The following is a 23,933-nucleotide window of genomic DNA, read 5'->3' on the forward strand; positions in this document are numbered from 1 at the left end:
GTAGTTCTAGTCCCCTTTGTTATTATTTTCAAAATGTTTTGGATATTGGGCTACATGATATCTCAAATGCACTACAATTCTTTGATAGCTAATGTAAAAATGTACCCAAATAAATCCTTTTGGTCCCTTCCCTCTAACCCAAGTGATCTTTATTCTTCTCGATACAAAATCACTCTTTAAAAATGCCTATAATCAATCTAAGTTTGTGAATATGGTGTATTTAAGTGTGTGTGTGCACATACTGTGTGTTTGTGTTTGTGTATGTGCTAAGGATGCATCTGTAGTGCGTAGGGTGCATTGTATCTATGTGTGAGGTATGCATGTAGTGTGTGTATTTGTGTGTGGTGTGTATGTGTACATGAATTTGTGTATGTGGTGTATTTTTGTATGTGTGTACATGGGAAGTGTTACGGTATGTATATGTATGTGTGTAGAGTATGTGCAATGTGTATACAGTGTCTGGAGTATGCTTGTGTACGTGTGGGGTATGTGAGGTGTAAGAGAGATACTGAGGCCCACAGCCTGGGGCGCTAGAGGGCCCAGGGCATGCCAGAAAGACAAGCTTGGTCTGAAAACTTCCCCTGCCTTCCTGGGGAGAGCAGGGCTACAACCACAACCCTTTATGTATGTCCCACGCTCCTTTTTTATTGTTTGCTTATTTTTGAAAGAGTGAGAGAGAGAGAGAGAGAGAGAGAACATGAGTGGGAGAGGGGCAGGCAGAGAGAGACACAGACTCTGAAGCAGGCTCCAGGCTCTGAGCTGTCAGCACAGAGCCTGACATGGGGCCCAAACCCATGGACTGTGAGATCATGACCTGAGCCGAAGTCGGACGCTCAGCTGACTGAGCCACCCAGGCGCCCCCTTGATGTCCCCTTTGGACAGTAGTGTGGGTAAATAGGCCCAGTTTCTCCTGTGGTGCCACCGGCCAGGCTCCCACTCACTTCTGTTCTCCCTCTCCTGAGAAAAGAGTGACCTCCCCCTTTAAGAGAAGGACGCGTCCAGTGTTCTACTAAGGGGCCTTACTGTTGATGGTTAAGGTGGTGGAGATGGTGCCACTCAAGGGGTCAGATCAGGATCAGAATGGCATTAGGTTTTCCCAACTGAACAGGTTAGCTGCTGAGTGCGCCTGTAGTGCCAGTGTGGGCTTCAGTCTTTACCCCCAGGCCACATTCAGATAGTGCAACTCTGTCCTGCTCTTCTGGGTCCCACCCTCCTGAGGGTGCATCTGCGCTTTGCTCAGTGGTCCCTGGTAGAGCTGCGAAAGGGCCACTCTCACCTTGGGCACATCACTCTCCTCTTCCCTGTGGACCTTCCTTTGCCCTGGCTCTAGAACGCCATGCTTTCTAATTCCTACTGGGAAAGAGCATCCCTCTCAGGCGGCATCTCAGGTTATACCTAACTCATGCTCCCATCTTGTTCCTGCAGGTCTATAACACCTGTAGCCTCAGTGTGCTTTCTGAGTCCTGTGGCTTGAGCCCGAGGTTGCCCATGTTCTCTGGCTGGAAGGAATGGCAGGGCCAGCATACCACTCTGCACAGAAAGGATGCCTGGACTCAGACTACCCCAGCCAGGAGGAGAATCAGGCATGCTCAAATCCAGGGTGCAGGTAAGTCCATCTGCCATTGGCTGGGGCCAGGGGAGTAGGCTTGCCCTTGCTACGGGCAGCGCTCGTGGCACGGGGGTTGGGTCAAGGGCAGAGCAGGGCTTCACAAAATGCCAGGTTTCAAACAATCCACTGGCCTTTACGTGACTCATTTGCACTTGACCACTAGTTTGCTGATTTCAGGGCTCCTTCTCTAGTTTCTGCTCCCTGCTGGTAGCCAGCTGGCCCTGTGGCCTCAAGTTTCCTTACCTGCCTCAAGAAGGCAAGTCTCCAGTCTACACTTGCTGTTGGCCATGGGGCAGGCATGGAGGCCAAAGAACAGATAAGAGGATGGCCTTTTGGGCAGGCAGGCCTGGGTTCAAATTTCAGCTCCGCCAACCTTGGACAAATCACCTACCCTCTCTGCCTGAGGTTCAGATGTATCTCTGGCTGAGTGGAGCTGCTTCTTTCTAGGATCACTGTGAAGATGAAATGAGATGATGCGTGTAAATTGCCCAGCTCAGCCCCTCGTGCCTGTTACTCAGTACATATAACTCTTCTCCCCACTTTCTCTCCTGCATCCTCCAACCTTGTCTTGAGTAGATCCCCTAGCCACAGATATCCATCTGGCAACTTCCAACACCTCCCATTTTTAGACCACCAGCAGCTTTCCCTCCTACAGCAGCAACAGTCAGAGATTTGCAGAGCAGATGTCTTGGTGTGAAACTATTCCCAGGAGGTGTTCCATGAATGTTTGCTGACAAAGCAGTGCAGGGACTGACCTTCCTTCCCCCTCTGCCTCCTGGTACCTGGCTCTGGATATTGAAAGCGCCTACCCTCTGTGCATACTGTGCGTTTCTGTCCCCTTAGCTACTGAGGGCCTGTGCTCCAGTTCCAGGGCACCAGGCTGCAGATGGGGGGTGGGAATGGGGGGGGGTGGCTGTGAGGCTGGCTGGAGCAAGCTGCTTTGGTCTGGACCTGTGCCAGGCTGCTCTCATCCAAGAGGAGGGTCAAGGGGCAGATAGGGCAGAGTTTGGGAAGGGGCGGCTTGAAGCATGAACACTTTTCCAAACACCACTGCACTGGGCCGGGAGGAGGCTCCTTTTGCCCTTGCTTGGGTCCGGTGATTACAGGTCTGAGCTTCAAAGCAGGTTACAAACCTGGCTAATTGCTGGCCTAGGGGAGCTGGGTGAGCAGGCCAAGCCCGCCTGCGTGGACACGCCAGCGGCCGCGGGCCTCACATGGGGCTGGCACTTCCAGCCTGGAGCGGTCCTGGAGCCAGGAGCCCCGGTGTGGCCGCCCAGTCCTGTTGGCTCCTCGGGGAGGGCTGCGGTGGGGAGCTGGGAGGACGGCCACCCGGCTGCCGCTGTGGCCGCTGCCCTCGCTGTTGGGGCGCCAGCGCCTCCTCTCCTGGGGCCGGCGTCTGATCGGTCAGGTGGAAACCTCCCCATTCAAACCTGCGCGGGCCAATCAGGGCCCGGCGCGCCGGCCCATTCAAACGCGCGCTGCAGCCGGCCTCCCGCTCCCGCCTCCGGGACACTGGCGCGGGGCGGGGGCGGGTGAACCTGCTGCCTCGGTAACTGGGGAGCAACACAGACGCCTCGGGTTACGGGCGCTCCTGGCAGGCGGAAGCAGGACGCCATGGAGCGCTCCCTGCACCGCGTCTCCCTCGGGAGCCGGCGTGCCCACCCGGACTTGTCCTTCTACCTCACCACCTTTGGTAAGTGCCCGGGATGGCTGGCTGGCTGCCTGGGCTGCTTCTCCCTGCGCTCAGCGCCCGGAAAGGTCCCCACCCCCGGCCCCGTGATAGGTGAGGCTGGCAGCAGCGGGTACCTCCTCTGGCCCCTTCCTCCTTTGGGTGCCCAGGAGGAGCTCAGGGCACACGGACCCAGGCTGAGCGAGCCACGGGGCGCAGCACCTGCTGCCTGGCCAGTGGTGTTAAGTGTGGCTGGCTGTGCCTCACTTGGCTGGAATCATCACGCCTCAGTTCATCTTTCAGAGACCCGGTTTGCTCCACTGGAGATTCCCTCTAGCCAACAGTTCAGGGTTAAATCAGGGTCTTGTTACTATATCTCAAGGCCTCCTCCATCCTCTTTCCTTTGGCTCAGGGACAGGACAGGTGCCAGGTCAGCCCAGGTGGCCTTGGCTCCTTGTGGGCTCGCGTTGGAAGCTCCAGTGGATGTCGGACTCACAGCACGTAGGGGAGAATTCTCTTCTTCAGGAGTGACCAGGCTCTCAGGAGGGTCACGGGGCTGCCCTGGGGGCTTGAGGTAGAGAGCAATGGGCAGCAGGCCCCTGCCCCCAAACCCCTAGATAGCAGGATTGGGTTCCCCCAAATAACAGCGGGGCAGCAGTGCCCCCACAGCCTGGGCAAACCCAGCCTTTCAGGTAGCCATAATAGAGAAGACAGCCCTGTCCCAGGAACACAGCCCTTCACAGCTCTGCGTTTCCTCGCTGGGTCTGCAGCTCCCTGTGGAGAGTGGGTGATATTTGGATGATATTTCCTCTGTGGAGACTTGAGATCCAGAGAGAGGAAGGTCTCCCAGTGAGCCAGACTGGTTGGTACCTGAGTTCAAGCCTTCTGAGACAGCTTGTCCAGCATTTTTTCAGTTTTTTTCATAAAGGTTGGGGCAGTTACTGCAACATACTGGACTTTGCCCAGGTTTCATAGACAGAACACTCCGGGAGTCAGGCCCTTCCTGGGGCTCTCCTATTCTCAGGCTTACCTCTCCAGCACACTGGGTTCCTTACAAACTGTCCTTTTCTCTAGGAGCAGAAGGAGTGATAAAAAAGCAGTGGCTTCACCCCTAGAACTGGCCTGTGGTCTGGCATCCTGGAATTTACGGGTCTGGTGGGTGGAAGGAACAATGCGGGTAATGAAATAGCCACCATCTGTCCAGCACTTACCATGTGCCGAGCCTTGTGTCAAGGGCTTTATCTCATTTAATCCCCCCAATTCCCATGAACCCTGCTGGGATGTGGGAGTCTACCAGACAAAGGAGGTGTCTGGGATGACCTGAATTCGTGGAGCTGGGGTCGTCAGGAAAGTGTCACGGAGCCGTGAGGCCCTATTATCTTAGCTGTGTGCTGATTTAAAAGTAAATATATATTTCATTGCTTCCCCCCCCCCCCATTATTATTGCTGTAAGATGGCTTCATTGCTGAAAACTTAGTGAAAAGAACAAAGTGAAAAATCCCCTGTACTCTGATTCCTTAGAAAAGACCTTTGTGGGTTACCAATTTGTTTTATATCCTTCCAGACTTGTGTGTGAGTGTGTGTAGGGGTGTGTTTAATTTTAAAAGAATTGAGACCATATTGTATGTACAGTCTTAGAATCCATTTCTCTTCCTTACTGGTACAGCGTGACTATTCCCTACCATCAGTCTATAGTCTTCTATTGAATTAATCATCCTGACAGAGATCTGGGAAGTTGGGGAGTGTCCAGACCAGCAGGGAGTGGATCCCCTCCTCTCCCCGCCCAGCCGTGGCCTCAGGGCTGGGTCGGATGGTTATCTGGGAAGGCTTCTACTGGAACCAGTGACTGTGACCTGAGTGTACAGCAGCAGGCAGGAACCTTGTGGGGTGGAGAGCCTCCTGCTCTTAACGTACACAGTCTCCTCTCCCATCTCCCCGAGGACACAGGTTGACACTGGAAAGTTCTTTCCCGTTTCCTGCTTAAATTCTGTTTCCTTGACAAACACTGCCCCTCTTTCAGGCGGCTGATTTTCTTCATGCACGGTGTGATCTGTGCTTGTCTGCTCATGAATGAAGATTCGTATCAGCGATTCCCAGACCTGGTCACTTATCAGAAGCACCTGGCGAGTCTGTTAAAAACACAGATTCCTAGGATCTTCATAGGTCTAGGGTGGAGCCTGAAAATCTGTGATTTTAAGAAGGCACACAAGTATTTTAATGATCAGCCAGGTTTGGAAGCTGTGGATTTAGTCAGTTTTGGTAGCCAGCATGAACTCTCTTAACGTGAAGGTCTTTGCTAAGTTTTCCTTGGTTCACTGGCCTTTTCCCAGCATGGCAGGTAGTCCTGGTCTTCATCAGCGGGCTTTGCCCTGGTAGAACCACATGAAGGTTCTGCCTACCCGATGGCTGGCTGAGCACAAATATTCAAAGGGAGCTAATTTTCCAGGATCTCTGGAATTATAATTTTTAAATGTTTATTGATTTATTTTGAGAGAGAGAGAGAGAGAAAGAGAGAGAACAGGCTGGGGAGGGGTGGAGAGAGAGGGAGAGAGAAATCCCAAGCAGGCTCTGCACTGCCATTGCAGAGCCAGATGTGGGGCTCAACCTCATGAACTACGAGACCATGACCTCAGCTGAAACCAAGATTCAGATGCTTAACCGACTGAGCCACCCAGGCGCCCCCTGGGATCTCTGGAGTTATAAACAGATAAATTGGTTTCACCAAAATTCCTTCCAGGGAGAGTACTGTATTGTACATGGCGAAGTTTATGTATTGTGTGTGTGTGTGTGTGTGTGTGTGTGTGTGTGTGTGTGCCTGCACATGCACATGGGTACAGCGCCTTGTCCCTCGATAAGAGGCATATTTGAGTAACATTAGTTGACCATACACTGTCTTCTAAGGAGGTGTTCTGGCTTCAGGAGAGGGGAGTGTGTATGTAAACTGGGCCTAGAACCCAACTCCTCCAGAGATGACAAATGCATTTTCTGTAGAACAGAGGCCAGCTAGCTGCTCAGCGTGTTGGGCAGTGTGCGTGAGGCCCTGAACTGGAGGCTGCAACCTGGCCCTGCCAGCTGCCCCTGGCTTCCCATGCTGCTCTGAGCCGGGGACACACACAGTTCCTGGACTTGGCTGGGAAGCTCCTCCAACTACTTCTCAGGACCCCATCCTTTGCTGGTCGGGGTCCTCAGCATTTACTGGCTGTTCTGTCATCTGGGGTTCTTTTGCTTGGGAGTGTTCAGAAATTCTCAGTTTCTCGCCCCTCCTCTTTTCCAATTCTGTTCTATTTTTTAAATTAAGAATTTATTTGAGAGAGAAAGAGAGAGACAGAGAGAGATTGAGAATCCCAAGCAGGCTCCACGCTCAGCACTGAGCCTGACATGGGGCTTGATCCCATGACCCTGGGATCATGACCTGAGCTGAAATCAAGAGTCCAACTGTCAACCAACTGAGCCACCTAGGCACCCCTCTGCTGTATTTTGTAATTTAATTTAATTTTTTAATTTTTTAAAATATGTATTTATTTTTGAGAGAGAGAGAGAGAGAGGGAGAGCACGAGGGGGGAGGGGCAGAGAGAGAGGGAGACACAGAATCGGAAGCAGGCTCCAGGTTCCAGGCTGTCAGCACAGATCTTGGCGGGGACCTCGGACTTGCAAACCATGAGATCATGACCTGAGCCAAAGTTGGGGGCTTAACCGACTGAGCCACCGAGGCGCCCCTATTTTTTTTTTAATTGTATTATGAAATATAACACACACACAGAAAAACATTCCTCCAAATAATGTGTAGTTCAGTGAATTATCACAAAGCAAATACCTGTGTAACTTTCATGAGGGTCAAGATTGCCGATATCCAGTTTGACATGTAGTTTTTTTCTTTGTCACTCAGTTCAAAATAGTTTCCAATTTTCATAGTTCTACTTTCTCAAGTCCTTAGATTATTTGGAAGCATATTTTTTAAATTTGCTGGGGATTTTCTGGTAATACTGGGGATTTTCTGGTAATATTTTTATTCTTTTTTGCTTTATTATTTATTTATTTATTTGAGAGAGAGATAGTAAGCAGGGGAGAGGGGCAGAAGGACAGAGAGAGAGAGAATCTCAAGCAGGCTCCATGCTCAGTGCAGAGCCCAATGCAGGGCTTGATCCCATGACCCTGGGATCATGAACTGAGCTGAAAGCAAGAGTCAGACGCTTAGCCAACTGAGCCACTCAGGCGCCTCTCTTGTTCTTTATTCTACATTTTGGTCTGAGAATATACTCTGCGTCTTTTTAGTTCTTTGATCAGGATATAGTCAGTTTTTATAAATGTTCTGTGTGTACTTGTGTAGCACCTGGGTGGCTCAGTCAGTTAAGTGTCCGACTTCAGCTCAGGTCATGATCTTGTGATTCGTGAGTTTGAGCCCCACATCACATTCTGTGCTTGGAAACTGCTTCGGATTCTGTGTTTCCCTCTCTCTCTGCCCCTCCCCTGCTCATGCTCTATCTCTGTCTCAAAAATAAATAAATATCAAAAAAGAAAAAGAAAAGCTCTGCAGTAGTTAGGCATAGTAGTTTTGTATGTGTCGGGTTTAGGTCAGGTTTGCTAATTATATTCTTCAAATATTCTTCTTTAATTTTTTTCAACATTTATTTATTTTTGAGAGATGGAAAGAGAGCAAAAGTGCGGGAGGGGAAGAGAGAGAGGGAGACACAGAATCTGAAGCAGGCTCCAGGCTCCTAGCTGTCAGCACAGAGCCCAATGTGGGGCTCGAACCCACGAACCGTGAGATCATGACCCAAGCTGAAGTCGGACGCTTAACTGACTCAGCCCCCCAGGTGCCCTGTTGTTCAAATGTTCAACATCCTCGCTAATCTTTTCCCCCAGTTTGTTCTATCAGTTACCAAGAGAGGTATGTTAAAATTCCTGCTATGGTTATACATTTGTCTGTCATTATAGTTGTCAGTTTTTTCTTTATATATTTTGAAACAATATTAAGAGCATACACATTTAGAATTATTATCTTAGTAATGAACTGAAACTTTAATTATTAAGAAGCCTACTCTTTATTTCTAGTGGAGATAAAGTCTACTTTTCCAGACATTAACATCACTACCCAGCTTTCTTCTGCTGAACAGTGAATTGCCTGGTGTATCTTTTTCCACCTTATTTCTGTTGGTCTTTATGTTTCTTTTTTTTAAATGTGTATTTATTTTTGAGAGCACGAGTTGGGGAGGGACAGAGACAGAGTGAGACAGAGGATCCAAGGCAGGCTCTATGCTGACAGCAGCAAGCCAGATGTAGGGCTTGGACTCACCAACCATGAAAGCCGAAGTCAGACGCTCAACTGACTGAGTCACCCAAGGGCGCTGGTCTTTCTGTTTCTTTACATTCTAAGTGTGCTATGTCTCTTGTAAATAGCAGGCACAGAGTTGTTATCTTGCTTTTTAGTGCAGACCTAGGGTGATATCTTCCTGCAAAAAGATCTCTATTTGCTTCTGCCAGGTGCTTGAGGTGACTAGAAATCTGGGATAGTCGTAATGTTACGGGTTGGGATTATTTGAAGTTGAGCTTCAGTGCCCTGAGGAACTGTCTCATCATGGTTCATTTGTTCCTGGGGAGCCACCCTTTAGGGTTCTGACCCAAAAGGTCAGGGCTCAGAAGGACCCCACTCTCAACAGGCCCTAGTCTCCAACTCCTGTTCCTCTTGCCCTGTGAGGCAGACAGAAACTCTGCTCAGCCTCTTGGCCTTTCCGTCATCTCTCTGGAATTTGAAAACACCCCAAGGAGAGAATTAGTCCAGGCAAATATTAAACTTCATTCCATGGACCTCCATGCTCCCTGAGTCTGCTCTGTAGTTCCTCTCTGTCTTGTTGTGTCTCCAAGAAGCTGCTTTTAAATATTTTCTCCAGCTTTTCTAGATTTTTCCTCAGTGGGTGTGTCATTCCAGAAATAGAAGTCCCCTGAATGTATTTTCTAATTTTTCTGAGTCGTTTTTACTCTTTTCATCTCCTCCCCCTCCGTCCCTCATTTTCTTCCTTCCTCTCTCCCTTTCTTCTCTCCTTCCTTCCTTTTCTTCCTTCCTTCCTTCCTTCCTTCCTTCCTTCCTTCCTTCCTTCCTTCTTCCCTTCCTCTCTTCCTTGTTTCCTTCCTTCTTTCATCCCTCCCTCCTTCCTCCCTTCCACCCTCCCTCCCTTCCTCCCTTCCTCCCTTCCTTTTTTCCTTCCCTCCATCTTTCCTTTTGTCATATCAGTGAGAGTGCTTTCTGTTTGCCAGGTGCTTCTCATACATTAGTTCTCAGTTTTACAATAGCCCTCTCAGAGAGCCGAATTATTATTATTCTTTCCATTGTACAGATGAGGAAACAGAAGATATAGTGATTCAGGATCATCAGTGGTGGAACCAGGATCCAAGCCGGGTCTTACTGACTCCAAAACCCGCGCTTTACTCATGGTTCCTTCTGGGCTTCCTCTCTTGTGTTTTCCAAATGAGGCTTGTTCTGCTGGAAAACTTTGATAGTGAAAAAAAAGAATACAACTGTGGGGCGCCTGAGTGGCACAGTCAATTGAGTGTCCGACTCTTGATTTTGGCTCAGGTCATGATCTCATAGTTCGTGAGATCAAACTCTACATTGGGCTCTGCTCTGACAGTGTGGAGCCTGCTTAGGATTCTCTCTCTCCCTCTCTCTGCCCCTCCCCCCTCAAAATAAATTAATTAATTAAAGAAAAGAACACAACTGTAAAACAGAATGAAAATAAATTATTGACTTCATCGTGTGGCTTAATGCCATCAGCAAGGATGTAACAGATGCTCGTCATTACAAAATGACATATTTAACTATAGAGAAAAAGTCTGTAATATGAAATAGATAAGGGTGGGGAGAAATTCATAAAATGTGGTGACACTGGAAATGCTGGAATTAAAATCATTATAATAAAATCTAAAGGAAAATCGTGAAAGGCAGAATAATGTGAATTTTCTATATATTATGTATGATATTGTACACGAATGTATATAAAAGAAAATCATTTGCTCTGCAGGTGAATCATTTTCATGAATAGGCTGGGCTTGGGTTAACATGGGACAATTCCAGATTTTGCAGTTTAATGAGTCATGAGTATGGCTTGAATCTATCTCTTTACTGAGAAAACCAAGGACCTCAGAAATGGAAGGACTTTTGTTTTCTCAGTCATAATATGCTGATTTATCTTAGAACTGTAGTTTCTTAAAAAAATTTTAATTAAAAAAATTTTTTAAATGTTTATTTGTTTTTGAGAGAGAAAGAGTGACAGCTGGGGATGGGCAGAGAGCGAGGAGAACAGAGGCTCTGAAGTGGGCTCTGTGCTGACAGCAGTGAGCGCGACACAGGGCTCGAACTCACGAATCACGTAAGATCATGCCCTGAGCCAAAATCAGATGCGCAACTGACTGGGCCACCCAGATGCCCCTCTTAACAATTTTTTAAATTGAAAAATGGCCTCAGAATTGAGATCAGGTTTGTTACCTAACTGGAGGCAATCTGGGTATATATAAATTACCTATTGCTTCACAACAAAGTACCCCAATATCTATTGCTTAAAAAACCCAAATATTTATTACCTCCCGTTTCTGTGAGTCAAGACTTTGGGAATGGCGTTGCTGGGTGGTTTTTGCTCAGGGGCTGCTCAGAGGTGTTGCTGTGAAGATGTTAGCCGACGTGTGCTGGCCAGAGCCATTTATTCCTGGAAGGAAAAACAGCTGGGGAAACCAAGTTAATGTCGGGTCTCACAGGAAGTGGAGAGTCAGAGGAGAGGGGTTGGATTGGCCCATCATCATCTTTATGCCACCGCCGCCCCCTGCCCCCTTTTGCCCTGCAGGCCTCCTTCTGCCAGCAGGCACCAGCCGAAGCCAGACCATTTCTCTGAATGGAACTCAAGATTCTCCCTCTTCAAAAGAACAGACACTTGAAATGCTCCACAGGGCTGCATGCCCAGACTGGATGGCTCCCATTTCCCCGTCACCCCTGCAGCCTATCATTTCTCCTTTAGGGGGCAGAAAGTGAAATGCGTAAACGTGTGTAACCCTCTCTGAGCCTCCGTCAGGCTGCCGTGTGGGTCACACAGCCCAGGATCACAGAGAGAGGGTTGGCTGCCTCCCGCTCTCCTGTACACACAGCTTGGGGTGCAGCCTTGTCCCCACAAATGGAGTGCTGGCGGCTGGCTAGGCTCCATGTAGACCCAACCTTCTTTGTGCGTTTTTTCCCTGATGTCATCCCCTTTACTGTGGCTTTCGACACATGACAGCTCATAAATGGGGAATTGCTTTGGAGGTGAACTGGGGTTTGGATGACCGCTGCTTCACGTTAGCCGGCCAAGCCCCTCGTCGATGTTCTCTGCAGACCCCAGGGTGCCATGAGCTCCCTCTAGCACACGTTCCTGCTGCTCCCTGAGTCCAGCAGTGGTGTGCCGCCCCGTCTTCTTGCTTTGTGTTTTGAGTATGTCTCTCCCCTGACTGTGTTCTGAGAGTCAGAGTTCATCTTCCTGTGGTCCTCGACAGAGTGAGGTTTGCCAGATTGAATTTCTGTAGCTGGCTTCCATACCCCTTTTTCCCCAGGGCCCGGTGAGTCCGAACTCCCCGGGTCCTGGGCCAGCAGAACCTGTACCTTCTCTGTGCCTTCCGAAGCTCACTGTTACCTAGTGTTTTTCCTGTCACGTGTGGCCTTGTCTGCTCTTCCTTTGTCTCTGGGCCCTGGCTCCGTGCTTTTCTGCAGCCTCTCAGCCCCACCCTTTGCAGAGTTGGTCCCCAACACCAGCCCATGGAAATTGGGGGCGTGCCATCTCCAGGGCCTCTGAACACCCCAATAAGGATGGTTTCAGGCCCTTCAGCCTGAACATTCCCAGGCACTGTCACAGGCCACTCCCTGATCCCGGGGGGGGAAAGTGGGTATATTGATAAGATCAGAGATTTGAGGGGCCGGTGAAAGGCTTGGTTACCTAGATAGGCAGATACCCAGGGATTCAGCCTGGCTTCCCCCCCTCCCTCGCCCTTTATAAAAATGTTTATTTATTTATTTTGAGAGAGAGAGTGAGAAAATGTGAGCAGGGAAGGGGTAGAGAGAGAATCCCAAGAAGGCTCCATGCTGTCAGCACCGAACTGGACACGGGGCTCAAACCCACAAACTGGGAGATCATGCCCCGAGCCGAAACTAAGAGTTGGGCCAACTTTAGTTAACTAACTGAGCCACCCAGGAGCCCCTTGAATTCCCCTTTACCCAGTGGTTTCTTTATTTTTCCCCTCTTTTTAAATTTTTTTAACGTTTATTTTTGAGAGAGAGAGAGGGAGAGAGATACAGGGCACGAATGGGGGAGGGGCAGAGAGAGAGGGAGACACAGAATCCAAAGCAGGCTCCAGGCTCTGAGCTGTCAGCACAGAGCCTGACGTGGGGCTCAAACCCATGAACCATGAGATCTGGTTGGACGCTTAACTGACTGAGCCACCCAGGCACCCCACCCCCCACCCACCCTCAGTGGTTTATTTCTTTAGACTTGGGGATGTTTCTTTGAGCCTGCCCTCCTTTTTGGCTTCCTCTTGGCCTCTCCAGCAAAGCTGTGGCACCTTGTCCTGTGCCTGATGTCTCTCTCTGCTCCTGAATCCCAGGGTTGCACTGCACAGATGCAGTGGGGCACACTGGTGGCTCCAGAAGACCCACTTGGTATACAGGCAAGAGTACTAGAGTTGGGGCAGGATTCTGGTCTCCCGTTCCGGCCTGCCTTACTCTGGTTACTCTGGGCCCAGGGCAAAGTCACCTTCCATAGGTAGGCATGACCGTTCTGGCTTCCAATTGAGGAGGCTGGGTAAGATGACTTCAGGGCCCTTGAGGCACAATCATTTGATGGAATGGGAGAAGCAGAGGGGACAGGCATGGCCATGTGGCGGGAAGGGGGGGGTCTCGTTCTTGATTTTGCCCTTCTCTGTGAGCCCAAGGATAGGTTAGGGGAGGGTGTGTCCTGTGCTGAGGGTCTGAGCCTGGTCTGCTGGGCTTGGTTTCTGTGCTGTAACAGGGTACAGAGCGTGCTGATCCTCCCCGAGGAGACCTGCACGGCAAGATCTGGAAGGGCAGCTGCATAGACTCCTCTGATGTCCGAGTCAGACTTTGCTCCAGGCCTGTCCTGTGCTCCAGCTCCACTTTTGGCCTTGCCCTTGCCCCTGCCCTAGCCACTGGGCTGTGAGTTCCCTGAGGGCGGACACTGGGCCATTCAGATCTTCCTGACTCAGGTCCCCATGCAGGTGCCTGGCAAATGTTTGTCAAATGGACTTAGCGAGCACTTGTGTTGGGAGGCTTCTCCATCCTGATTTCTGTGAGAAGGTTGTTGATAGGTGATGGTGTTGTGCAGCTCAGTGATTCTTACAACTTCGGAAAGCCAAATGTGTGTGGGCCAAAGCCGGCTTTGCACTGGTAATCATTTCAGAAAAAATGTTTGGTGTTAAACAGAGTTGCCTTTGGGTTAACGAAATCCGATCTGTGACCGCTGGCCCTTTTTGTCTGTTTCAAAACCTTCCACCCCACACTGGATCCGGCCCAGTTTCTGTAGGAGATTTCTCAGCTGCAGAGAGCCCCAAAGTGATAATTGCTCAGATCTTGAGCTAATAACACCATGGGTTCTCTTGGCGCCTTTCACCTCCTCACCCTTCAGCATTATCTGATCCGCATACAGCTTGGCGAGTGCAGTAACCCCTGTTATTAGCTCCATCTCACAACTGGGGACAATGTGGCTCTCAGAGAGAGGAGGCTAAGTCGGGGCTGGAACTGGAGCAGGCCTCCGGGCTTCTGAGATCCGTGTCCTGGGCAGGAGAGCAGCGAGAATTTCTGATGGGCGAAGAGCTGATCAGGGGTTTCCTGGAGCCTGGATTGCTTGGGCTTGCAGTTTCAGCACCCCAAAGTACGAGGAGCAAGAGGTTTCCAGGTCACAGTGGTCGGGGGACTGCTGCACAATTTCCCTCTTTCTGTTTTCCAAACCCTGCCTGGCCTTCCTCCAGCCGGCAGCAAAGCACAAGCCCCAGCCACAGTTCCAGTTTCACGGGGCGTGTCCGGAGATGAACGGTTGGGATGTTGAGGGGGCGTCACTGTGGACGTCACTGAGGAACAGTGAAAGGACTTTAGGCTTTAGATCTAGAGGAGAGAGCCCAGAGACTGACAGCAGAACCACAGCTGGACAATGAAAGTTACTGAGAGGCCACTCCTGGCTCAACATAAGATGGAACGTTGAACCATCAGAGTTATCGCAAAAGAAAAAGGGCTCCCATTGCAGGAAGTGAGCTCCCTATCACCAGAGGTGATCAAGCAGAGGCTGATGGCTGTGCGACAGGCTTGTCATGGATGCAAGGGCTTCCTGGTTGATGTGTGGGATTGCTGCAGGCTGGGAGGCCCTGCCGCATCCTGGCCCTGCCTCCCCAGTGGTGTCCACTGGGTGGATTGAGTTCAGTGGCTTTTTGAGGTTCTAAGAAGAGTCTACTGGACTGGGGAAATTTTTCAGCACGTCATTGCGGAAGAGGAGTATGGTCCTCCTCTCCTCAGTCCATGCTGAAGGGCCACTGGGCATCTGTGAGGATGACTTAATGCTTTGTTTTGTTTTTATATTGTCTTTTAAAAAATTTAGAAAAGCTGGGGGAAAAACCAGCTCCTGATTCTTCCCCTGCTTTCCAGCCCTGGCCCTTCTGTTATGTTTACATTTCCCCCTCCCTCCCTCTCCTCTTCCCTCCTTCCCTTCTCTCCGTGTTCCCTCTTCTTATTTTAAATTATAGAAGTGCGATAGTTCATATAATTTGCATTGTTGAAGCAACAATAGTGATAGATTTAAGTTCCTCTTGACTTCCCTCCCTCTAATTCTGTCCCTTCCCTAGAGGGGATCCCTGTTTTTCATTACACACACACACACACACACACACACACACACACACACACACACACCCCTATGCCATCTGTACTGTTCTGCAATTTGCTTATTTTTCTTAAACACTTATCACAACAATGTTCCCATGCTGGGAAATACAGAGCCCTTATTCTATAGCACAGCTAGACATAGCTTTTTTAACCATTTTCATATTGATGGACATTTCAGGTGTTTCCAGTTATTCCTTATTTTAAACAGTGTTGGAGAGCCAGCCTTGTGCTCGTGTGTGCGTTTTTGTCTATGATAGTTACCCGGAAGTAGAATTCCTAGGCTGAAGGACATTTACAATTAAATTCTAGCAAATGCTGCCAGAAATTATCCTCCATTTACATTTCCAACAGGGTGTGATAGTACCTGTTTTCTTACATTTTTAACCAACGTTTGACATTATCTGTCTTTTATTTTTAATTTAATTTTTTAAAAAAATTGTATTTTGGGGGTGCCTGGATGGCCCAGTTGGTTGAGCATCTGGACTCTTGGTTTCACTCAGGTCATGATCCCAGGACCGTGGGATTGAGCTCTGTGTCAGGCTCTGCACTGAGTGTGAAGCCTGCTTAAGATTCTCTCTCTCTCTCTCTCTCTCTCTCTCTCATCTTCTGCCCTGTCCCCCTCTTGTGCATGCTCTCTCAGTCTCTAAAAGAAAAAAAAGATTCAAAAATTTTTTTTTAATTAAAAAAAAAGATTTTATTTTTAAATAATCTCTACACCCAAGATAGGGTGCGAACTCACAACCCCAAGATCAAGAGTCGCATGCTCCACCAGCTGAGCCAGCCGGGCGCCCCAACATTATCTGTCTTTTAAATGACCTGCTGAGCAGATTGATGGGAAATGGTATTTTGTTAATTTGCGTATCCCAGATCTCTGTGAGGTTGACCATCTTCTTGTATGTTTATTGGCTGTTTTGTCTTCTCTGAATTTCCAGATCATGACCTTTGTCTATTTTTCTATGGTATTTTCTCATAACCTTGTTTATGATAACTTTAATTGTAATGGACATTGAAAATTTTTATGGAGTTAAGAGTTATCTCTTTCCCTGTTGCCTCTGCATTTTGTCTCTTGCTTAAGAGGGTCTTTTCCAGGCTTACAGACATTTTCAGAGGCTCTTTGGTGAGCTCTAGTCCAGGGTTCCTCAGCCTTTAATGTACCTGTGCCTCCCTGGGGATCTAGTTAAATTGCAGATCCTGATTCAGTATGCCTGGGATGGGGCCCAAGATTCTGCATTTTAAAAAAATGTTTATTTTTTGGGCAGAAGGGGCAGAGTGAAAGAGAGAGGGAGAAAGAGATTCTCAAGCAGGCTCCACTCTATCAGTACAGAGCCCGACACGGGACTCAATCCCATGAACCCTGAGATCATGACCTGAGCCCAAGTCAAGAGTCAGACACTTAACCGACTGAGTTACCCAGGTGCCCTGAGAGTCTGCGTTTCTAACTCTCATCCAGATGCTTCTGATGCTGGTGGTTCTCAGACCACACTCTGAGTAGCATAGCTCTATGTCAATGCCACAGAAAGCCTCCTTATTTTTTCTTTAGGGAGATCAGGGTTCTGTGGAATGACTGAAGGTGATAGCATCAACTTTGAAGGAATTCTCTGCCCACACTTGATCTCATTTCTTTTGCTTTCCCCCCAAATCATTTGTTCCTTGTCCTTGTGTTGTTTTTGCCCTTCCAGAACACAGCTAACTGTCTGTCATGGTGCAGGGCTTTCCCTGACCTCCCCCTTCACCTCTTCACCCCCCTCCCCCCCATGGACTCTTGACCAAGGCCCAGGCTCCTTAACTCTCCAATCTAGGCTTGTGATGATGTGGATGCAATAACTTTTCCAACTGTCCCAGTGGCGAGAGCTCTCCAGCACTGGCCTGGACTTCCTTGTAAAGTAGTGAGCTCCCCATCACCAGAGGGGTGTAAGCCTGGGCTGGAGAACCACTGCTGGGTGTATTGCAGAAGGGACTTCTGATGTTCTGAGGAGGCTGAACTAAGAGGCTTCTGAGCTCCCTTCCAACCCAGAGACTGAATGGATCTTCGAATTGCTTCACATGAACAAAAGAACATTCCCATCTCTGTACCCCATTTCTCACCCAGCGAGGAGACGAGGTGAAGTTGTTTCTGTTGTTGTTTCCTTAGGTCAGCTGAAGCTGTCGATCGATGCTCAGGACCGGGTTCTGCTGCTCCACAGTGAGTATGGGGCCAGGCCATGAAGGTCCTAAATGCCACGCAGAGGACTTTACACTGTACCTGTCCATTTATCCATTTGTTCGTCCTTCCATCCAGCACTCAAGTTCTTACCGAGCTTCTGCCATGGCCTTTGCTGCCTGGACTCTTCTGTTTAGCCCAGCAAGCCCTGGCTGTCTCTCCAGCCTTCGTGGCTCTTGCTGTTAAAATCTCCCTCCACCTCCTGTTGTGTCCCCCTTGAGGGCATCATGCTTGCTCATGCCTCTGTGCCTTTGTACCCGCTACTTCTTGTGTCTGAAATAGGCTGCCTTCTTTTTGAATGTCTTTTGAAAAACAGCTCTTCCTCCCTCTGATTTTGCAAGATACATGCCTGCCTTCATCATCATTAAGACTCAGGAAGGAAGGCTCATTTTGCTTCATTTTTTTCCCTCCGGGAATCACCCCCTGACCTACCTGAGTATGTTGTTTCCCCCTCTGTGTCCTTATCGCAGCTCTGACTACGCTGTGTCACTCTGGTCTGTCCGAGAAGTGCAGTGAGGCAGCAGCCATGTCTGCCCCACCTGCTCTGGGGGCCAGGGAGACCCAAGGGTTCCTCAGGTGGGGAGCCTGCCCCCCAGGCCCATGCCCTCGAGGGGCAGGGTGCACACAGGAACAGTAGCTGGGACACCAGGCAGAGTAGACCAGCAGGCGCCTGGGGTCCTCCGGTCCTGGCCTTGGGGAGGGCCCAAGGTGAAGTTCCCAACGACCGGCAGAAGGGGGTTCTTTGCCAACCAGAGCCTGACAACAGCTGTGCAAACAGATTTTGCAAAATGCATCTTGGCCTCCGCCACTTCATTTGTCCTGCGCCGTTTGCTTTGGCTTCACCCCAGTCTTAGAGTTCTTCATCCCTTCCAGCCTGTTCCTCTCTCTCCTTTGACTTCATGTGCTTTACGCCTCAGACTCTGGGAGCCCTGTTGGAACCAAACCCCAGGGCCCAGCCCAAATGGAACAGAGAAGAAAACAGCAAAGAGGCTCTGCTTCTGTCGGACCTGCTGCCTGATTTCTGCAGACCTCAGGCAAATGGGCTGTGCTCGCTTTCGAGATCAGGCTTGCTCCTCACCTCCCACCTGCCCCTGGCTTTTATTTAGTACGATTTTTTCCTTTGGCAAACCTTGCTTGAGCAGTTCCTTGCTTGCCAGAGACTCTGCTAAGCACTTTAGATACATTCTCTCATGTAACCAGCACCACTACCACATGAAGCAGATGTTATAATCACTAACCATTATCTTATTATCACTCCACCATTAAAAAATAGCAAATTCAGGGGCACCTGGGTGGCTCAGTCGGTTAAGCGTCTGACTCTTGGTTTCGGCTCAGGTCAGGATCTCACGATTCGTGAGCGTGAGCCCCACATCGGGCTCTGTGCTGACAGCGCAGAACCCTCTTGGGATTTTCTCTCTCCCCCTTTCCCTCTGCCCCTCCTCTGCTCCCTTGCTCTTTCTCTCTCAAAATAAGGAAGTAAACTTTAAAAAAAAAATTTTTTTTTTTAAATCGCAAATTCAGTTGCAGAGAGACAAAGCAACTTGCTCAAGCTCTCCTGTCTCATAAGTGGTGAGTTGGCATTTGCGTTGGTCTGTGGACCCAGGACCACAGGCTGTCTCTGGACCCAGGCTTTTGCCTGCTGTGTTACACTGTCCACCAGCCACAGCGCAGCTGATGGGGCAGACTGAGATCTCCAGCCTGGCCCCTCCATCCCGGGAGGCAGTCTCATGTGGAGGAAGGAGCACCAGACTGGGAGTCAGGAGATATGCATCTAAACCCAGCTGTGTGATTCCTATCGCTCTGATTACTCTGTGACTTTGGGCAAGTTTCTTACAGTCTCTAGGTCCCTGGGCAGTCTCATCTTTCCCATTGAATGAGGGGTTAAACTCAATAAATTTTATGTTCTCTTTCAACTATAAGATTCAAGGAATTGAGTGCACCCTGCCACGTCTCGGTGAGGGTGCCGCCTGCGTGTGGGAGATGGTGGGAATGGACTAGACCAGAGAGAGGTTAATAGCCAGTGGTTGTAGGGGCTAGTAATAATCCTTCCTATCCACTCACCCCAATATTTTCATTCTCTGTTTAGTTATAGAAGGCAAAGGCCTGATGAGCAAAGAGCCTGGCATCTGTGATCCCTACGTGAAGGTATGCTGAGCTGGAGGTGGGGGTGGGGGTGGGTGGCATGGGGGACGGTAAGGGACTATGTCACTAGTCTGAGTCCCAAGGTCTCAGCGCATCTGTGGGCCCGGTGCCATTCGGAGTGGCAGCGACCGCCTCACTCTTTGGTCAGTAGGCATTTATTAGGGCCAGTGATGAGGCCCTGAGCTAGGATAGGCCCTTCCCTTCGCCCAGCTTGGTGCCTAAGCCTTCCTGCCAGAGCTGGAATCTTATAGGTGATCTTGGTCATCCACGTGGGTGAGCACCGTGAATGTGTGGGTGATGGAAATCCACAGAAAATCCCAAGCCCTCTCATGAAAAGGAATGTTTTCACACTTCTCCCTGGCAAAACCGGAGGCAAGGCAGCAGGTTTGGGTGGTGGAGGGGAGGGAGTATCTCTGAGGCCTAGAAGATCCATCCGGGTGGGGTCTTTGTAGTGAAGACAGAGGCCCCGAAGGGTGGAGGGCCTACTTCCAGCCAGAACCAAAGGCCAGGCGCCTCCCAGAGTGTGCAGCTGGGATGCCAGGTGCCGGCCCTGATGCACCCTTCCATGTTCTCCCCAAAGCCTGGTCAGGGCCTCTGGGGGCAAGGACTTGGTCAGGAGCAGGGCAGGAGCAGAGGCAGGGCAAGGGCAGCCAGAGGGCGAGAGTGTGGATTTGGGGCCTTACCAGAGGCCGACCTGGAGCCTCTGGTGAGGGAGCACCTAGCAGGTGCTGGGAACTTATAAGAGAGGCCCACACTTAGAGGGAGAGTAGAGCCGGTTGAGGTATACCCCATCTATGGCTGGGCCTGTGGCTGCCGGCTGCGGGGCCCTGTCCCCGCATCTGACTCCAGTGCCTCGGCTGGGGTTTCTCTTTGTTCCCCAGCATCTGACTGAGGACTCCCCTCTGTCCTCTGCAGAGGCTGGTTTGAAGGACACCTGGGAAGGTTTTCACTTGGGAGATGTGCAGAGTCCGCTGCAGGACTTTTGTGATTCTGTGTCCCACAAGTAATCATCTCACGCTTACTTTTCCCCAATTCAAGATTTCTTTGATCCCTGAAGATAATCATCGACTCCGTCGCCAGAAGACGCAGACCATTCTAGACTGCAGAGAGCCGGTCTTCCACGAGCACTTCTTCTTGTAAGAGTCTGGGGCAAGCCAGGCCCTCGAGAGGAGAGGGAAGGAGTGTTTATCTGGAAACAGCTCTCTTTGCCAAATCTAGAAGTCTATCTAAGCAGAAAAACAGGGACTTCTAAAGGATGCCTTTGTTTTCTTGTTCACGTATGTCCTTGCATCCCTGGCACCCGGCCCAGCAGCGAGGTCCACGGTGATAAGGTGTCACTTGGCTGGTTCTCACAGCCAGAGTGCCCAGCCTGAGGCTGGCAGCCCCTGGAGAGGATGCATTTTCCCAGCGTGCCTCGGGCCAAGCCTTCTCTTTCAGTAGAAGAAATTTTCCAAGCTGAGGGATCCCTCTCCCTTTTGAAATTTGCTAACTTCCTTGAGCCTCAGCTTCCGTGTTTGTAAAATGGGCTTATGACACTACCTTCCTCAGAGAGCTCAGGTGTAAATGCGACAGTGTAACAGAGTGTCCGCTCTTGCTGTTTAATATTATTACTACTACTACTGTTATTATTATTTCTTCCCCCATCCATGAACTCTGGGGCCCTGGGAAGGAAATGGACGTTTCGTATTTTGTTGGTGAAAGTTAAGATTATTTTGTTTTTTTTCAAATTACACGAGGTAATTTTGCTTATGGTAGAAGAATAGGCCAGCATAAACAAAGAAACGAGAAGACGCCCCAAGCCCTACGACTCATGACACGCCTCGGCTTCTTTCTTTTCAGATCTTTGAGTCTGTGTGGGTGTGTATGTCTGGGCATGTGTAGGTGTTTACGAAAAAATGGAATTGTTCTATAGTATTACACGGTGACCTCCCTTTTGTCCCAAACCATATAATGTAAACTCTTCCGTGCATGTGAATACCTACCTCCCACGTTCCTGGCATTTGAGCTTCCTTAATCAGCTCCTTATGGTTGTGTTTAGGTTATTGGTAAATTTTGCAACTTGACAGGCTCCAGGGGTCTAGCCTGGAGCTCGGCCCTACTAACACGCTGGCCGTCTGGTTTGCTTTGCAGTCTTGTCCAAGAGGAAGATGAACAGAAGCGCCTTCTGGTCACTGTGTGGAACAGGGCAGGTGACTCCAGGTGAGGGGAGGTGCTGAGCCGGAAGGGAGAGCCCGCTGTGAGCCCGAGGGTGGCTGCCAGTGGCCGGGCGGCCAGCAGACGGCAGGCACTCGGTTAATACCTGTTGGATGAATAAGCAGTAGTGGCAACGCTAAATCTGAGAGGCTGCCGGCCCCTGGGTCCCTGTCTCTCCAGGCGACGCTAAGGATCGCGTTGTCCGAAAGCATTTGCTGTGCCCTTGGCGTCGACAAGACACTGGGTTGGCCACCAGGGACGCCAGCCAGCCTCCATGTGGACTCTGCTCTCCAGGTGCCCACTTTCAGGAAGGGACGCCAGGTGCTTCACAGATACAAATTATAGTAACAATAGACACAGGCTCAGCTCCACAGGAGCAAAGCTCCTAGGAAAACAGGCCCATTTCTTTCTTAGTCATCGCTGTACCCAGTGCCTAGCACGCAGATGTTATGTAAATATTGTTTGAACGAATAAAAGAATGAATAAGTAATAAGGACAGTAAGTATGGGAAGAGGAAGAGGGAAGTTCATCGTGGGCTGAGGTGATCAAGGAAATCTTCATGGAAAACATGGGATTTGGAACTTGGGGCAGAGATCAATAAGACGAGGAGAGAAGGTTTTGCATGAGCAAAGGTGAGGCAGGGATATGCTTGCTGGGCTCAGGCTGCCACGAGGAGGCAGAGTAGGAGGCGCAGAGGTTTTATGTAGGAGAGTCCAAGCAGGCTGGTCTTGCTGCCCAGGGTACAGGAGGCCGGATGTTGTCACCGGCATGGGGTTTTGTACAACACAGCAGAGGAGAGCTGGGTGACGGGGAGAGTCAGCTTCCAGACAAAGGCGGTGAGAGCACGTGGACTGAGTGCCATGGCCCATTGTGAGCAGTAGGGGTTCATCCACCTGGTGCAGTCCAAGGAATCTGGGGGACCTTATGACTAGAGCATTTGTTGAGTAATCATAGAACCAACTGGTGACCGAAAAAGTAGCTTGGTAAATAAAAATCAGCTCCACTCACCAGCTTAGACTAGAAAATTATTTTGGGGTTGCATGCTTTACAAAAAAATTTTTTTAATGTTTATTGATTTTTGAGAGAGAGAGAGAGACAGAGTGAGTGGGGGGAGAGGCAGAGAGAGAGAGGGAGACACAAATTCCAAAGCAGGCTCCAGGCTCCAAGCTGACAGCACAGAGCCCGAGGCAGGGCTTGAACTCATAAACTATAAGATCATGACCTGAGCTGAAGTTGGATGCTTAACCAACTGAGCCACCCAGGTGCCCTGAATGCCTCTTTTTTTTTTTTTTTTAAGCTTCTCCATTCTGAGAGAGCGAGAGAGAGGAAGGGGCAGAGAGAGAGGGAGAGAGAGAATCCCAGTCCCAAGCAGGCTCCATGCTGTCAGCACAGAGCCTGATGTGGGGCTCGATCCCACGAACTGTGAGATCAGGACCCAGGCTGAGATCAAGAGTTGGACGCTCAACCAACTGAGCCGCCCAAGCACCCCTGGGGTTGAATGCTTTTTAGTATCTTCTATTTTATAGCTGGTATGCTTTTCAAAATTGAGCCTTATTCAACCTTCATAATGAAGGATATTTCTTTTAATAGAGCATTTACTTTTTCTCATGGAATGGGGCTTATGGTGCTGTAGGACTCATTCCTTCAGCTGCCATTTCCTGGGTACCAATGTGGCAGCGTTGTTCTAGATGCCGGGGACACAGAGGGTCAGTCAGAGACTGTCCTGCTCTTGAGAGGATCACTGGTAGAGACTTGGAGGTGTGGGTAAGGAGGAAGGCATCACGTTGATTCACCAGAGCAACCAGTTACTGGGTGTCGACCACGAGCCAGGAGATGAGAGTGCGTCATCTCATTTAATTCTTAACTCTTAAGAAGAGTATGTTTTTGCCCTACATCTTCACAAGAGGAAACTGAAGGGAAGAAAGGGAGTCTCTCGCCCAAGGTCAGCCAGCCAGTGAGGAGTAGAGCCAGGATGGGGACCCAGACAGTTAGACCCCAGAGTCCTCACTCTTGGCATACGAGCAAAAGGACAGAAGAAAACCAGCAGAGTAGAGAGAGCAGGGCAGGGCAAGAGTGGGGAGGAATCGCCAAACTCACTGGTGTTGTAGGAGGGTCAAGTACAAAGCAGGGACCAGCTAGAGATAAGATGAAGGGTTGATGTCAGCCAAATCACATGATTCTGTAGGTGTTCTTTGGTGCATGGGCTTCCTCCTAAGGGCCGGTG

At 49.8% G+C, this 23,933-nt stretch overlaps 1 protein-coding gene across 5 annotated transcripts in view; it reads left to right on the forward strand.

The window, feature by feature from the left end:
* Positions 1-23,933, forward strand: part of RGS3 (regulator of G protein signaling 3) — a 140,149-nt gene that overhangs the window by 14,669 nt on the left and 101,547 nt on the right. Inside the window, exons 2-6 of one of the 5 annotated variants that reach the window (XM_019816366.3) lie at positions 1,426-1,606; positions 17,306-17,356; positions 19,461-19,519; positions 20,555-20,652; positions 21,647-21,715. In XM_019816366.3, the coding sequence (XP_019671925.1) occupies positions 1,489-1,606; positions 17,306-17,356; positions 19,461-19,519; positions 20,555-20,652; positions 21,647-21,715 (395 nt within the window). In that variant the 5' untranslated portion in view covers positions 1,426-1,488. Of the gene's footprint in view, positions 1-1,425; positions 1,607-2,900; positions 3,303-17,305; positions 17,357-19,460; positions 19,520-20,554; positions 20,653-21,646; positions 21,716-23,933 lie in introns of those variants that run through there. The other 4 variants (XM_011288486.4, XM_019816367.3, XM_045043535.1 and 1 more) reach the window with 4 other exon arrangements.

This window comes from Felis catus, chromosome D4, assembly GCF_018350175.1.
Source record: "Felis catus isolate Fca126 chromosome D4, F.catus_Fca126_mat1.0, whole genome shotgun sequence".
NCBI classification, from domain to species: domain Eukaryota; kingdom Metazoa; phylum Chordata; class Mammalia; order Carnivora; family Felidae; genus Felis; species Felis catus.